Source organism: Salvelinus sp. IW2-2015, linkage group LG6.2, assembly GCF_002910315.2.
Source record: "Salvelinus sp. IW2-2015 linkage group LG6.2, ASM291031v2, whole genome shotgun sequence".
Classification (NCBI taxonomy): domain Eukaryota; kingdom Metazoa; phylum Chordata; class Actinopteri; order Salmoniformes; family Salmonidae; genus Salvelinus; species Salvelinus sp. IW2-2015.
Genome location: NC_036846.1, coordinates 25972083 through 25987011, shown reverse-complemented (window position 1 = coordinate 25987011; position 14929 = coordinate 25972083). Strand labels below are relative to the sequence as shown.

General features: G+C 40.9%; 2 protein-coding genes and 1 long non-coding RNA gene across 3 annotated transcripts in view; 1 reads left to right on the top strand and 2 right to left on the bottom strand.

Moving 5' to 3' along the window:
- Nucleotides 1-5703, bottom strand: part of LOC111966043 (dynactin 4) — a 23091-nt gene extending 17388 nt beyond the window's left edge. The window contains exons 1-5 of the mRNA XM_070444175.1: nt 5503-5703; nt 4465-4535; nt 3703-3881; nt 3204-3247; nt 618-685 (exon numbers count right to left, since the gene is read on the bottom strand). Coding sequence (XP_070300276.1) covers nt 618-685; nt 3204-3247; nt 3703-3881; nt 4465-4535; nt 5503-5637 — 497 coding nt within the window. The 5' untranslated portion in view covers nt 5638-5703. The remainder of the gene's footprint in view (nt 1-617; nt 686-3203; nt 3248-3702; nt 3882-4464; nt 4536-5502) is intronic.
- A 960-nt stretch (nt 5704-6663) lies between these two features.
- Nucleotides 6664-9368, bottom strand: LOC111966042 (uncharacterized). The gene is made up of 3 exons (XR_002877596.2): nt 9294-9368; nt 7309-7392; nt 6664-6739 (listed from the first exon to the last, which is right to left on the bottom strand). It is a non-coding gene; the product is annotated as an uncharacterized lncRNA (long non-coding RNA).
- LOC111966041 (DNA-directed RNA polymerase II subunit RPB7) lies at nt 8505-14486 on the top strand. Its single transcript, XM_023990487.3, has 8 exons — nt 8505-8684; nt 10499-10608; nt 10849-11008; nt 11891-11941; nt 12042-12107; nt 12236-12307; nt 14033-14066; nt 14180-14486. Exons 1-8 carry the CDS (start codon nt 8673-8675, stop codon nt 14191-14193), a joined length of 519 nt encoding a protein of 172 aa, XP_023846255.1. The 5' UTR covers nt 8505-8672; the 3' UTR covers nt 14194-14486.
- The last annotated feature ends 443 nt before the right edge of the window (nt 14487-14929 follow it).

Here is a 14929-nt window from a genome sequence, read left to right as displayed (position 1 = left end):
TCAGCTGCAGTAGCTAGTATATAGCTAGCTAGCACATAGCTAGCTTATAGTGACTCTTCAGCTGCAGTAGCTAATAACGTTATATAGCTAGCTTATAGTGACTCTTCAGCTGCAGTAGCTAGTAACGTTATATAGCTAGCACACAGCTAGCTTATAGTGACTCGTCAATGTTCCAGTATGCCCCAGGTTCTAACCTAAACCAGTCCTTCTGTCCATATACATGAACTATACATGCAGTTCAATCAATGTAAACATACTGGAACACAACATTATGTAGGCTATTCAGAAATAGTTGCATTGTTAATTTCAGATCCTGCCACCAGCAGGGTTAATAAAACAGCCATAACCATCACAACAAACAAAGATTAAAAGCATATTTGAGAATGCTCATTATAAAAATTAAAACAAAGTGAGAGCTGGGTTGTGGTTATTGAGAGAGGTTTAACGTATAAAAAAAGTCAAGTTCGTATTCCAGAGAGAAGTGTGACAGCTGAGCATGTTATCTGCCGGAGTGTGTGTGTGTGTGTGTGTGTGTGTGTGTGTGTGTGTGTGTGTGTGTGTGTGTGTGCTGTGGGTATCCCGTAGAAGGCCATGGCACTTATAGGTCCGCTCCTGACAGCTTCTTCCTGTCCCCTCTCCAGTTTCTCCCCTGGCCACCTCGTGTAGATAGTATCAGTTTATTGATCTAGAAAAGAAATACCCCAACAATACCAAGTCCTCTGGAGGAAGAATAAACTATAAGCCTGATCTACTGTCAAACTACTATATTATAATAGTGACGGAAATGAGCAGAACAGAGAACCATGTATAGCACTATATAGATAATATTATATATATATATAGTAAGTAACTATATATATATAATATAAATCTCATCAGCATCCCTTTCGATTTATATTCACCTTATATTAACTAGGCAAGTTTCAGTTAAAACAAATTCTATTGACATGATGACGTCCTGGAAACAGTGTTAACAGTTCCTTGTACAGGGGACAAGAACGACAGATTTATACCTTGTCCACTCAGGAGCATGTCGTATCTAGCAACCTTTACTTTACTCGACACCCACGCCTAATGACCACTAGGTCTACCTGCCGACCTCAGCTAACAACGAGCTAGCCGCCCCCTCCACCTAAAACACGAGGCTACTGCCGCCCTTCACTCCTAACACAAGGCTACCTGCCGCCCCTCGCACTCTAACCACTAGGCCTAAACGCCGCGTCTCTCCACCTATACACTAGCTACCTGCCCTCCCCACCTTAGACTCAGCTAGGCTATCCTTGTCCCCCACCTCCATCTAACACTAGCTAACCCTGCCGCTTCCTTACTCTAGACCACTAGGCACCTGCTCGCCCTGACACTCTAACCACTAGGCTACCCCGTCCCACATGTTACAGTGGGGAGAACAAGTATTTGATACATCTGCCGTGATTTGCAGTTCTTCTACTACAAAGCCATGTAGAGGTCTGTAATTTTTATCATAGTTACACTTAAACTGTGAGAGACGGAACTAAAACAAAAATCCAGAAAATCACATTGTATGATTTTAAGTAATGATTTTGCATTTTATTGCATGACATAAGTATTTGATCACCTACCAACCAGTAAGAATTCCGGCTCTCACCAGACCTGTTTCGTTTTCTTTAAGAAGCCCTCCTGTTCTCCACTCATTACCTGTATAACTGCACCTTTTTAACTCGTTACCTGTATAAAAGACACTCTCCACACACCAATCAAACAGACTCAAACCTCTCCACAATGGCCAAGCCAGAGAGCTGTGTAAGGACATCAGGGATAAAATTGTAGACTGCACAAGGCTAGGATGGACTACAGGACAATGGCAAGCAGCTTGGTGAGAAGGCAACACTGTTGGCGCATTATTAGAAATGGAAGAAGTTTAAGATGACGGTCAATCGCCCTTGGTCTGGGGCTCCATGCAAGATCTCACTCGTGGGGCATCAATGATCATGAGGAAGGTGAGGGATCAACCCAGAACTACACGGCAGACCGTGGTCATAACCTGAAGAGAGCTGGACCACAGTCTCAAAGAAAACCATTAGTAACACACTACGCCGTCATGGATTAAAAATCCTGCAGCACACGCAAGTCCCCCTGCTCAAGCCAGCGCATGTCCAGGCCCTTCTGAAGTTTGCCAATGACCCTCTGGATGATCCAGAGGAGGAATGGAAGAAGGTTCATGGTCTGATGAGACAAAATATAGCTTTTTGGTCTAAACTCCACTCGCCGTGTTTGGAGCAGAAGAAGAGAGTACAACCCCAAGAACACCATCTCAACCGTGAAGCATGGGGTGAAAACATTCGGGATGCTTCTGCAAAGGGAACAGGGCGACTGCACCGTATTGAGGGGAGGATGGATGGGGCCATGTATCGCGAGATCTTGGCCAACAACCTCCTTCCCTCAGTAAGAGCATTGAAGAGTCGTGGCTGGGTCTTCCAGCAGACAACGACCCAAAACACACAGCCAGGGCAACTAAGGAGTGGCTCCGTAAGAAGCATCTCAAGGTCCTGGAGTGGCCTAGCCAGTCTCCAGACCTGAACCCAATAGAAAATCTTGGAGGGAGCTGAAAGTCCGTATTGCCAGCGACAGCCCGAAACCTGAAGGATCTGGAGAAGGTCTGTATGGAGGAGTGGGCCAAAATCCCTGCTGCAGTGTGTGTGCAAACCTGGTCAGAAGAATTACAGGAAATGTATAATATCGTCTGTAATTTGCAAACAAAGTTTCTGTACCAATTATTAAGTCTGCTTTTCTGATGTATCAAATACTATTTCATGCAATAAAATGCAAATTAATTACTAAAAATCATAGAATGTGATTTCTGATATTTGTTTTAGATTCTGTCCTCACAGTTGAAGTGTACCTATGATAAAAATACAGACCTCTACATGCTTTGTAAGTAGGAAAACCTGCAAAATGGCAGTGTATCAAATATCTTGCCTCCCACTGTTATTACCACAGAAAATAAATAGTAGAAGGCACAAGTCAGAGCCAACACTTAAACCTGGGGCCTGTATCAGGAGTGTTTCTATTTGTTGATCACACAGTGGGGGTTTTTTACATAGCATCAATTACAATAGACTCTATGTAACTTCCAGTGATCAACATTCTACGGCTGGTGTCTAGCTCAACATGTGAGCAACACTTGAGAGAGAAATAGAGATCAGACCAAAAGGAAGGCAACATACCCGTTGAGTATGAGGGTTGTCCGGCTCCTGCCATCCTCCACTGGCTGAAGTGAAGACACACAAAAAAACAATACAAGTGAAATAGTTCTCCAGAAAAACAGCCAACAAGTCAATCACATAACAGACATGTAGGGACTAGTCATGTACATGATAAGGGACACATCTCTACTCAGAGTTACAATTACAAACAAAGCTCCATACTACAGATATTAATTGTTTAGCATTTGAACCATTCTAACATAGCCTATTAACAAGTCAGTCCCATATATCTCCCTCATCACCAGTGCAGGGGGGGGGACACTTCATTCAGTAGCTTAGTAACTAGGATCATCACTAGGTTTGCTATTTGGACTATGGTTGGAAGGCTCACTTCTCACACTCACTCAGCCACAGAATAGTTGGCCAAGTTTAACAAAGGCCCAATATAAACATAGTCAACAGTCCAATATCTCATCATCATCATCATCATCATCAACAGTAAGATAGGCCTGGCACTCACCCACAGACTTGTCAGCCATGCCCACATCTCTGGACGTCCAGCGACAGAAGCCACAGGCCAGGTAATAGGCCTTCTTCATGGCCGTCTTGCTGGGGTCGTCAGGAAGAGGGGCTGGGATGTTGGTTGCCCGGGTGGACAGGGTGTGCATGCAGCATGGGCAGTCGAAGCAGTTGGCACACCTGGGGCACGCAGAGAAAGAAGGTATAGCTAGTTATAAACACTACCTTTGTTCTTCAACCGGAAGAAATAGTCGTAGTACTCAAACCCAATGCTAGCTTTTATGGCTTTCCTTAACCCTAAACTAGGCTATAACTAACCTTAACCTAATATTCAACCCCACAGAATTACATATATAATAGTGATGAAGGGGGGGGTTAATAGTTACATATCGGGATATACATTTTTGAAATATTATTTTTGCGATAATTGGCTGTACCTGCACCAAAACGCCAGAAATTTTCCTTCAGAACTTGTTCTCCAAGTATTGTGATAATATCGTATCTTGAGGTCCCTGGCAATTTCCAGCATTAATATAGAAAATAAACATGATTGATAGATAACCCTAAGCTTAACCTCTATGCCTAACCTGAAGTTTTCGTTCAGCTGGTTGAATATCCTCTTCCTAGAACAAAACAGAGAGCTGGGAAATGTCGGCTGGATGCAGTGACCATTGTCAATGGCTACACAATAAGGAATAAGTCTATGCCATAGACCGTATATAACAGGTCTATATGCTGATGCTCAGTTGCAAATGTTTCTCACCTGTTCTTCTTCAGCTTTGCCTCTGCTGAAGGCATATTCTCCAGGCAGCTTGGACAGTAATGTGAGTCCACCTAGAAACCAGAGGCAGCATTCAAAAATCTATGTTAGTGGCACCTTATTTGGGGAGAACGGGCTTGTGTTAATGACTGGAGCGGAATTCGTGGAATGGTATCAAATACATCAAACACCTGGTTGATGCCATTCAATTTGCACCGTTCCCGGCCATTATTATGAACTGTGGTTTGTGGGAATACATGAATGTGTATTGCTTTCCATCGTAGCTAACTAGTAGTTATAACTGCACAGATAGATATTGGTTCACGCTGAAACATGATTAGTATGCGTTAGCATCCTATCAGCTTCAGGATAATAAAATGTGAGTTTCTGTGGTGAGGGTCACTGTCAGTTCTGTGGCTGTGTAAATGAACAATCATAGTTGTCTGACGTGGCACGTATCGACTAGATAAATAGTTAGCCAGCTACCTAAATAAGATATTTCACAATAATAACGAACTCTTGTCAAAATGTGTTTGCTAGATCTGAGACCGCATTGTGGTCGATCTGTCTGGGTGTGGTGACGAATGGAGTACGTTAGCCAGCTAGCTGTGAAGCTAGCTAAAAATTAAAAACGCTTTTCAAATGCTTGTTGGGTTTAAATTGTATTTCCAGTGGGAATTTGTGTCACTGTTAATTGGACAAAATAAGTTAATAGTGAACACAAACGATGTATTGTGTTTTTTGGCTAGCTGTCTTGCTTGATAACAGTTAGCTTAGCTAGGTAGCTAGATAAACGTACAAAATTATGAAAGTAGGACGGAAGTAAAGACGACATATCCGACCAATCACACGACAGAGCTGTTTAATAAATGTTGATTGGCGTGCGATATGGCAAATAACATTAAAATGTTTATTGTACGGGGGCTGGACTATGTTGACCAATCCCTCCCAAACCGCTAACGCTACGAGCTAGCTARCTAGCTAGATATCTCTAGGATTGAGATAGTTAGTCACAGTAGTGTTGACATTTTCGTCACTTACCTCGTGAGACACACATTCTAGGGAACGCAATTCACTGCAATACCGGCAAAAATAAAGTGTCGACAACGGCGATCGGATCTTTTTCTCTCCATGAACTAGGTAGAGAACCCTGTCAGGCTGCAAAAGGGACGCCATCTCTAACTGATGCCGCGTTCAGAAGAACTGGGAACACGGAAGAATACGAGATCAAATAATGACGTCAGTGATCTTCAGGTAGGAAAGTTGGAGCTCCGGAAAGAGGCCCGAGTTCCTGAGTTGGAATTCCGAGTTGGGTGGCCGTTCAAATCGATTTTTCTCAGTCTGAGCTCGTTTTTTTTTTAAATCACCAGTTGTTTTTTAGGCGCTGACGTATGAAGTCGGGGAGTTCCGAGCTCCCAATTGTTTTGAACGCGGCATGAATCCCCAGGCGTCGACGTCACCTACTGTTGTCGTTTGGTTGATGGTGCCACCGGTTGGTGGGTTATGATAATGTTTTTTTGGTGAGGTGAAGTTTTATTTTAAACCAACAGGGGGCAAGCTTTGTTCCATTCGTGCATCATTCAAGGGTTTTTCTTAATTTTTTAACAATTTTCTACATTGTAGAATAATAGTGAAAACATCAACACTATGAAATAAGACATATGGAATCATGTTGTAACCAAAAAAGTGTTAAACAAATCCAAATATATTTTAGATTATTCAAAGTAGCCAAATAAAAWAAWAAAWAAACTCAAATTTTATTGGTCATATACACATGGTTAGCAGATGTTATTGCGAGTGTAATGAAATGCTTATGCTTCTAGATCTGACTGTGCAGCAATATATAACAGGTATTCCAGGTGAAGCTGGTTGAGAGAATGCCCAATAGTATGCAAAGCTGTCATCAAGGCAAAGGGTGCCTCATCCATATATTTTAAACTTTATATTCTTATCTGTATTGGGTTTTGTTGTGGAATTTCCCACATATGCTGAACACTTGTTGACTGCTTTTCCTTCATGCTGCTGTCCAACTCATCCCAAAGATGAGGGTATGCCTGCTATTTTATGGGCTCTTAACCAACTGTGCTATTTTGTTTGTTTTTTTTCATTTTTTTCGTAACTTATTTTGTACATAATGTTGCTGCTACTGTCTCTTATGACCGAAAAGAGCTTCTGAAAATCAAAACAGCGATTACTCACCTTGAACTGGACAAAGAATTTCTCTTTAATGAGTCAGACGAGAGAGATGTACTTCAGACACCCGAACAGGCGCTCATCCCTGTCATTCGCAGGAGAAAAAGATGGAAGAGGTATCGGTTTGCTTTGTGAGGATCCACCTACGAGTGGCTAATCTGCCTTTGCCATATGTACTATTGGCCAACATACAATAGCTGGATAATAAATTGGACAAACTAAAAGAACGTATATCCTACCAACGGGACATTAGAAACTGTAATATCTTATGTTTCACTGAGTCGTGGCTGAACAATGACATGAATATCATACAGCTGGTGGGTTATACACTGTATTGGCAGGAAAGAACAGCAGCCTCTGGTAAGACAAGGGGTGGAGGTCTATGTATATTTGTAAACAAAAGCTGGTGCACGATATCTAAGGAAGTCTCAAGGTTTTGCTCGCCTGAGGTAGAGTATCTCATGATAAGCTGTAGACCACACTATCTACCGAGAGAGTTTCCGTCTGTATTTTCCGAAGCTGTCTACATACCACCACATACCGATGCTGGCACTAAGACCGCACTCAATGAGCTGTATACCGCCATAAGCAAACAGGAAAACGTTCATCCAGAGGCGGCTCTCCTAGTGGCCGGGAAACATAAATCCGTTTTACCTCATTTCCAGACAGGTTCTGTGGTGGTAGAGAGAGAGCCAGAGGAGTTAACAGGTGTTGGTCTGGTGGTGAACCAGACAGGTTCTGTGGTGGGAGAGAGAGAGCCAGAGGAGTTAACAGGTGTTGGGCTGGTGGTGAATCAGACAGGTTCTGTGGTGGGAGAGAGAGCCAGAGGAGTTAACAGGTGTTGNTGTGGTGGGAGAGAGAGCCAGAGGAGTTAACAGGTGTTGGGCTGGTGGTGAACCAGACAGGTTCTGTGGTGGCAGAGAGAGAGCCAGAGGAGTTAACAGGTGCTGGGCTGGTGGTAAACCAGACAGGTTCTGTGGTGGCAGAGAGAGAGCCAGAGGAGTTAACAGGTGTTGGGCTGGTGGTGAACCAGACAGATTAGATTATGTGGTGGCAGAGAGAGAGAGCCAGAGGAGTTAACAGACCCAGCTACAGGAAGTCTTCTTAAGGGACTGAACATCTCAATACGCCAAATCCCTTTCTAATGACCAATGTCAAACACTGTGGTAGATGATGCTAACGGTGATGACCCATTGTGTGCATCCCAAATCGCACCCTATTCCATATATAGTGCACTATTTTTGAACTGAGAAAATAGTGCACAGTGTAGGGAATAGGGTGGGTGCCATTTGGGGCACATACTCATATTAGTCTTAGATAATTGTTTTGGCATATACTTCCACTGGTCCTCAGTATGCTGCCTATCACAAGCGCTTACATTGCATTGATTGCTTACAATCAACTACTCATTTCATAATTATGTTCTGTTACACTCAGCATTTTACTGTATATATTTGAATTTTTGGGGTGAATACATATTTTCTACTTGAGTTATTTGCTGTAACTTTTTTGCTTCGCAATGGAAGTGTCAATATTGAATGAATCTTGAAGTTCTGTTTTTGATCAATTACTTTTGCCTTGACTGACTGACACTCAGTGAATCAAGGCATGTGTTGTCTATATGGGAAAAGACTGATGGCCTGTCAGTGTCATGTCGGATGCATTTTTGTCTTATGTCATCTGTTGCTTCTTTTTAAAACCAAAGACATTTCAACTTCATTCTTGTTCTTAAAATTCATTATTTGTTATTTTTAAGCCCACGAATCTTTGTCTTGAATCATAATCAGTGATCACATTATTGGACCAAAAAGCTGTGAATCTAATGCTCCGGAAGTAAAACTTTTTCCAGAAGTCAAACATTACTGTCTTCCTGTGATGTGCCGCTGGACTTAAATAATAATTTTGAAAGATAACTGCACTTCCATTGAGAAGCAAAAGAGTTACATTAAATAACTAAATTAGTACTTGCTGATAAATTAAACAGAAGGCTACAATCAAGGAAGCGTCAGCGGGAAATCATGTTTTATCATGTAAGATGTTCGATTTGTATGATCTTGTGACGATAACACCCTTGGCTAACTATGCTATCGCTAGTGATAGCTTTGTTAGCCGGTTGGCTAGCTAACTGCTCTGTTAACTGTTACCAAAATGAAAACTCAACGTCCATAATAGCATATTTAACTGTTTATACCTGTCTGGCGATGATAGTTTAAGAAAGCTACATGTTACTTTAGGGTGTTTTCACACATGGACCCTTTCAGCCAATGTTTGTGACCTCCGTGCGGTTTTTTTGTGCAGTGTGATACACTCCAAAGGAACTCGGACCCCTTAAAAGAGCCCCCGAACCGAACTGAGGCCATCTCGAGAGGTGGTCTGAGTTCGGTTCGCTTGAATTACGCGGTCCGGTTCCCGTTTTTAGCATATTGTGAACGTAAAGTTCCCCATGTTCGCTTGTCATTACTCCCGCAACACACACTAGACTACTACAACAACACCGTTAAACCCTGCCATAATTCCTCACAAAAGAGAGATTTTAATTGTATCGTTATTTAACTAGGCAAGTCAGTTTAAGAACAAATTCTTTTTTTCAATGACGGCCTAGGAACTGCCTGTTCAGGGGCAGACCGACAGATTTTTACCTTGTCAGCTGGGGGATTTGAATTTGCAACCTTTCGGTTAATAGTCCAACGCTCTAACCACTAGGCTGCCTGCCGCTCCAGATTACGTACAAATGTGCATAATTTTTTTTTTATTAGCGATTGTCAAGGACGCACAGAAATTCGTTTTTAGGTCATAGTATTTGTTTGTAATATGTGATCTAGGCTAAGAGCTTCATACGCTATTTTAATAGTGTGAGAAGACAATATATTTGGTGAAAATCGCAACATTGGGTACAAAATCTATTCTAGCTTTTAAAGGAGCAGTAGCCTACCTTGTGTGTACAATTTTCAGTTGCAGCATTATTTATTCTGCAGTTATTATATTACTATTTATTTTGTTAGCCATCAAATGTACATGTTAACAGTATCTTCTGATTTAGAATTATGTCTAATAGTAGCAGTCAGATAACACATTCTGATTAAATGGCTTGTCCTGCACTTTGTAAAAACCCAGAGTGTATGTTGGAAAAAGATCTTGGTTCTTTTCTTAACATAGCAATGTGCATGCAAAGAGGACTCTGTCCACAAAATAGGTGAAGTGAACTGGCAAAAGAGTTGAGTCCTTATTCAAATGCAAGGGCAGTGTGAATACAAAGTTACCTGAGTTCTTTGGCTTTTTTTTTTTTTTACCCCAGAGTTCACATTAAAGAGGGCTATATGTGGAAACACCCTTAGACTCAATGAAAGTAACTGCTGTCATTCTCAGCTATAAACAGTATGACTTGTTCAGTACTAAGTTACCTACTGTAAAAACAAACTGTACACTAACTATATATACAGTACCTGTCAAAAGTTTGGACACCTACTCATTCAAGGGTTTTTCTTTATTTTGACTTGTATACATTGTAGAATAATAGTGAAGACATCAAAACTATGAAATAACACATATGGAATCATGTAGTAACCAAATAAGTGTTGAACAAATCCAAATATATTATTGATTTTAGATTCTTCAAAGTAACCACCCTTTGCCTTGATGACAGCTTTGCACACTCTCGACATTCTCTCAACCAGCTTCATGAGGAATGCTTTTCCAACAGTTTTGAAGGAGTTCACACATATGCTGAGCACTTGTTGGCTGCTTTTCCTTCACTCTGCGGTCCAACTCCATTGAATGAGTAGGTGTGTCCAAACTTTTGACTGGTACTATATATATATATATATATATATATGATCATTCACAGATTTCCCTGGAGCATGAGATCCTGCTCCACCCTCGGTACTTTGGTCCCAATCTCCTGAACACTGTGAAACAGAAGCTCTTCACAGAGGTGGAGGGAACATGCACAGGAAAGTGAGTAGTATTGAGCCAGGGAAGCTTCCCTTTCATTAACCTGGAACCCACACTCAGTATTGCTCAGTGTAGTGAAACTAAGTCATTCAGTTTGGACTCCAGGCTACATTTCAATGTAAACAAGATACCACAAATTGTCTTTACAGTTTGGACACTTCCACAACACTGGGTTGGTTGTTTTGACCAGTATCATGTTGATATGCTTGTTCAGTTATTGACTCAGTAATTCTCTTGTTTCAGATATGGATTCGTCATTGCGGTGACCACCATTGACAACATTGGTGCAGGTGTCATCCAACCAGGCAGGGGATTTGTGCTTTACCCCGTCAAGTACAAGGCTATTGTCTTCCGTCCATTCAAAGGCGAGGTGGTAGATGCCGTGGTTACCCAGGTCAACAAAGTAAGGAAACAAAACAAGGGCTACGTCCCAAATGGAAATCTATTCCCTATGTCAGGGGTCATCAACTAGATTCAGTCGCTGGACGATTTTAGAAATATTACAAAGAGTTTGTTGACTGCAAATTTGCCGCATTGAAGCCCAAACAGATATAGTATTTGACTAAAACATTATTTCTAACCTTGCTACCATTTCTATACAATCACATATCTCTCTATTATGCATGGGAATACTTTGGAATAGATTTCCAAAATTTAAATCAGAGCTAATTTAGTGGTGTTTTTACAGTCTTTTATCCCCAACAATTAATTATTTTTTGGGGGGGCACCAACTTAGGGGGCCAAATAAAATAATCAGTGGGCCAAATTCATTGTTCTAGGTACAAAAGAATACATACAAATGTTTAAAAAAATATATATAATCACGTACTGTACATGAAAACAATCTGAGAGGTTGTATGAAAACATTGAGTGCTGACAGACAGTCACCTGAGTGGCTCAGTGAACTGGGACTTTGGAAGATAGTCTATGACTGAGATGTAGACATATTTCTGGGCGTCTGCCATGACGGAGAGGATGGGGGATAGATCATCTTGAGCGTCCATAAGCTGATATTTGAGGTGGAGCACTCTGAAACAATGGGACAGTTTTATTTAACTATCAGTAGCATTATGCAAAAAGGGGTTAGTTATTCAGACTGTGTGGAACAAAAACACCCTATTCCCTTTATAGTGCACTACTTTTGACCACAGTCAATAGGGTGCCATTTGGGACATAGACAAATCTTCTTTGATCTCATTACCATCTGAATAAGGCTGGACAATAATAGATCGTATTGTTTTCATGGTGAAATTTAAAATAATTCAAGATGTTCCGTTATTTTCAGGTTGGACTGTTCACAGAGATCGGCCCCATGTCCTGTTTCATCTCTCGTCATGTAGGTCCACATGGAAATGTCTCCTTTTAGTTGTTGAATGTTTTTTTTATTGATAAACTCTTTAATAAAATGTCAATGTGGTTACTTACTGTTTCTGCAGTCCATTCCCTCAGAGATGGAGTTTGACCCCAACTCAAATCCTCCCTGTTATAAGACCACTGATGAGGTGAGATCTAAAATTAGTTATTCACTAAATAGTGGTGGTGTGGGTGCCATTTTACTAAATTAATATTTAGGTAACACAACTGTTGGATACATGTCTTCTTATTAAGGATTCTGTCTTCTCCACATTAGGACATTGTAATCCAACAGGATGATGAGATTCGGTTAAAGATCGTGGGAACAAGAGTGGATAAAAACGACATTGTGAGTATGCTGTCAAATCCCTGTCAACTAAGGATGCTACCTGACAGACCTATACAGTGGCTTCGGAAAGTATTCAGACCTCTTGACTTTTTCTACATTTTGTTACGTTACAGCCTTATTCTAAAATTGATTAAATATTTTTTTTTTTAAATCAGCAATCTACACACAATATCCTATAATAACAAAGTGAAAACAGGTTTTTAGAAATGTTTACTAATTTATAAAAAATACAAATATTATTATTTACATAAGTATTCAGACCCTTTGCTATGAGACTCAAAATTGAGCTCAGATGCATCTTGTTTCCATTGATCATCCTTGAAAAGTTTCTACAACTTGATTGGAGTCCACTTGTGGTAAACACAATTGATTGGACATGTTTTGTTAAGGCACACACCTGTCTATATAAGGTCCCACAGTTGACAGTGCATGTCAGAGGAAAAACCAAGCCATGAGGTCAAACAAATTGTTTGTAGAGCTCTGAGACAGGATTCTGTCGAGGCACCTAGCTGGGGAAGGGTACCAAAAAATGTCTTCAGCATTGATGGTCCCCAAGAACACAGTGGCCTCTGTCATTCTTAAATGGAAGAAGTTTGTAACATCCAAGACTCTTCCTAGAGCTGAGCACCCAGCCAAATGGAGCAATCGGGGGGGGGGAGAAGGGCCTTGGTCAGGGAGGTGACCAAGAACCCGATGCTCTCTCTGACAGAGCTCTAGAGTTCCTCTGTGGAGATGGGAGAACCTTCCAGAAGGACAACCATCTCTGCAGCACTCCACAAATCAGGCCTTTATGTAAGAGTGGCCAGACGGAAGCCATGTCTAAGTAAAAGACACGACAGCACGCTTGGAGTTTGCCAAAAGGCACATGAAGGACTCTTGGACCATGAGAAACAAGATTCTCTGGTCTGATGAAACCAAGATTGAACTCTTTGGCCTGAATGCCAAGCGTCATATCTGGAGAACCTGGCACCATCCCTACAGTGAAGCATAGTGGTGGCAGCATCACGTTGTGGGGATGTTTTTCAGGGACTGGGAGACTAGTCAGGATCAAAGGAAAGATGAACGGAGCAAAGTACAGAGATCCTTGATGAAAACCTGCTCCAGAACAATGACCCTAAGCACACAGCCAAGACAATGCATGGGTGGCTTTGGGACACATCTCTGAATGTCTTTGATTGGCCCAGCCAGAGCCCGGACTTGAACCCGATCGAACATCTTTGGGGAGACCTGAAAATAGCTGTGCAGCAACGCTCCCCATCCAACCTGACAGAGCTTGAGAGGATCTGCAGAGAGGAATTGGAGAAACTCCCCAAGTACAGGTTTCCCAAGCTTTTAGCATCATACCCAAGAAGACTCAAGGCTGTAATTGCTGCTAAAGGTGCTTCAACAAAGTACTGAGTAAAGGGTCTGAATAATTTATTTGAATGTGATATCCATTTTTTTTTWTWTATATATAAATTAGCAAAAGTTTTAACCTGTTTTTGCTTCACCATTATGAGGTATTGTGTGTAGATTGACGAGGGGGGAAAACAATGTAATCAATCATAGAATAAGGCTGTAATGTAACAAAATGTGAAAAGGTCAAGGTGTCTGAATACTTTCCGAAGGCACAGTATAATATCCTCACAGATTGCAAGCCAATCTATCTAAAGTATGAAATATTTCCATAGTCTCATCTCTGTAAAGAGCCCTGCAAGTTGTAATGTTGAATATTTGCTTTTTCAGTTTGCTATTGGATCCCTCATGGACGATTACCTGGGTATGTTGGAGTTTTCACTTTTATTAGTCGACTTCTTTCATAGGTGTTTTTTTAATTTATTTTTTAGATTTAATTGATCTGTAATTCATTTTTTTCTCTTTTTCTGTTCTCAGGTCTTGTCAGCTGATGTACCAGCAGTGCTATGCTGATGTATCATCATACATCTCTCATATTTTATGTAAATGCCACGACAATACAGTACTGTCAATACAAATATTTTTCTAGGTTGATAATGTGGTATTGCTACAAATCCTGTACTAAGTGGGGACACAGTATGAATACTTACTATTGAAACCACACAGAGCCTGTTGATAAGCAGGTGGTTATGTTGCTGTATCGTCTGAGTTACCCTTCAGTTGCTGTTGTATATTGTATTTCTACAACTTGAACTGAAATAAATGTTTATTTTTTGGTAATGTTGACCTTGTCTTCATTGAATGTTTTGCTAAATATGTTTTGCATTGAGGTCTGCTCCATTTCGTATGTGTTGTGCTTTTTAAAATTCTAATACACACAAATAACAAATGGGATACAGACCTATCCATCACATTCAATCAATGGAAATTCTTTGAAACCCACTTCGAAAAATACATTACATTTTATTGTTGTAACGCAAAATCGTCCCCACTTTGTATAAATTGCTTTTTGGGCCCATAATGCAATTCTACATAAAATGGGCGTGGCTTCACGGCGTTTTCAGTTTTGAAGAAAATTGCGTAAAATGCAGCCGGAGTCTGACGAGAGCCGATACAAATTAATTGTTTTAACTAATTATGACAAATGTTAAGAACATGTTGAGCAATGTAATAAAGTAATCACTTTTCAAATAAGTTACATTACACGTTATTTTGGCTGACAATTTG

Excerpts from the sequence above, each read along its gene's own strand:
- LOC111966041 (XM_023990487.3), top strand. Across the intron at positions 10,609-10,848 it reads GAGGGAACATGCACAGGAAA|ATATGGATTCGTCATTGCGG; the intron begins GTGAGTAGTATT and ends CTCTTGTTTCAG. Across the intron at positions 12,308-14,032 it reads GAGTGGATAAAAACGACATT|TTTGCTATTGGATCCCTCAT; the intron begins GTGAGTATGCTG and ends TTGCTTTTTCAG.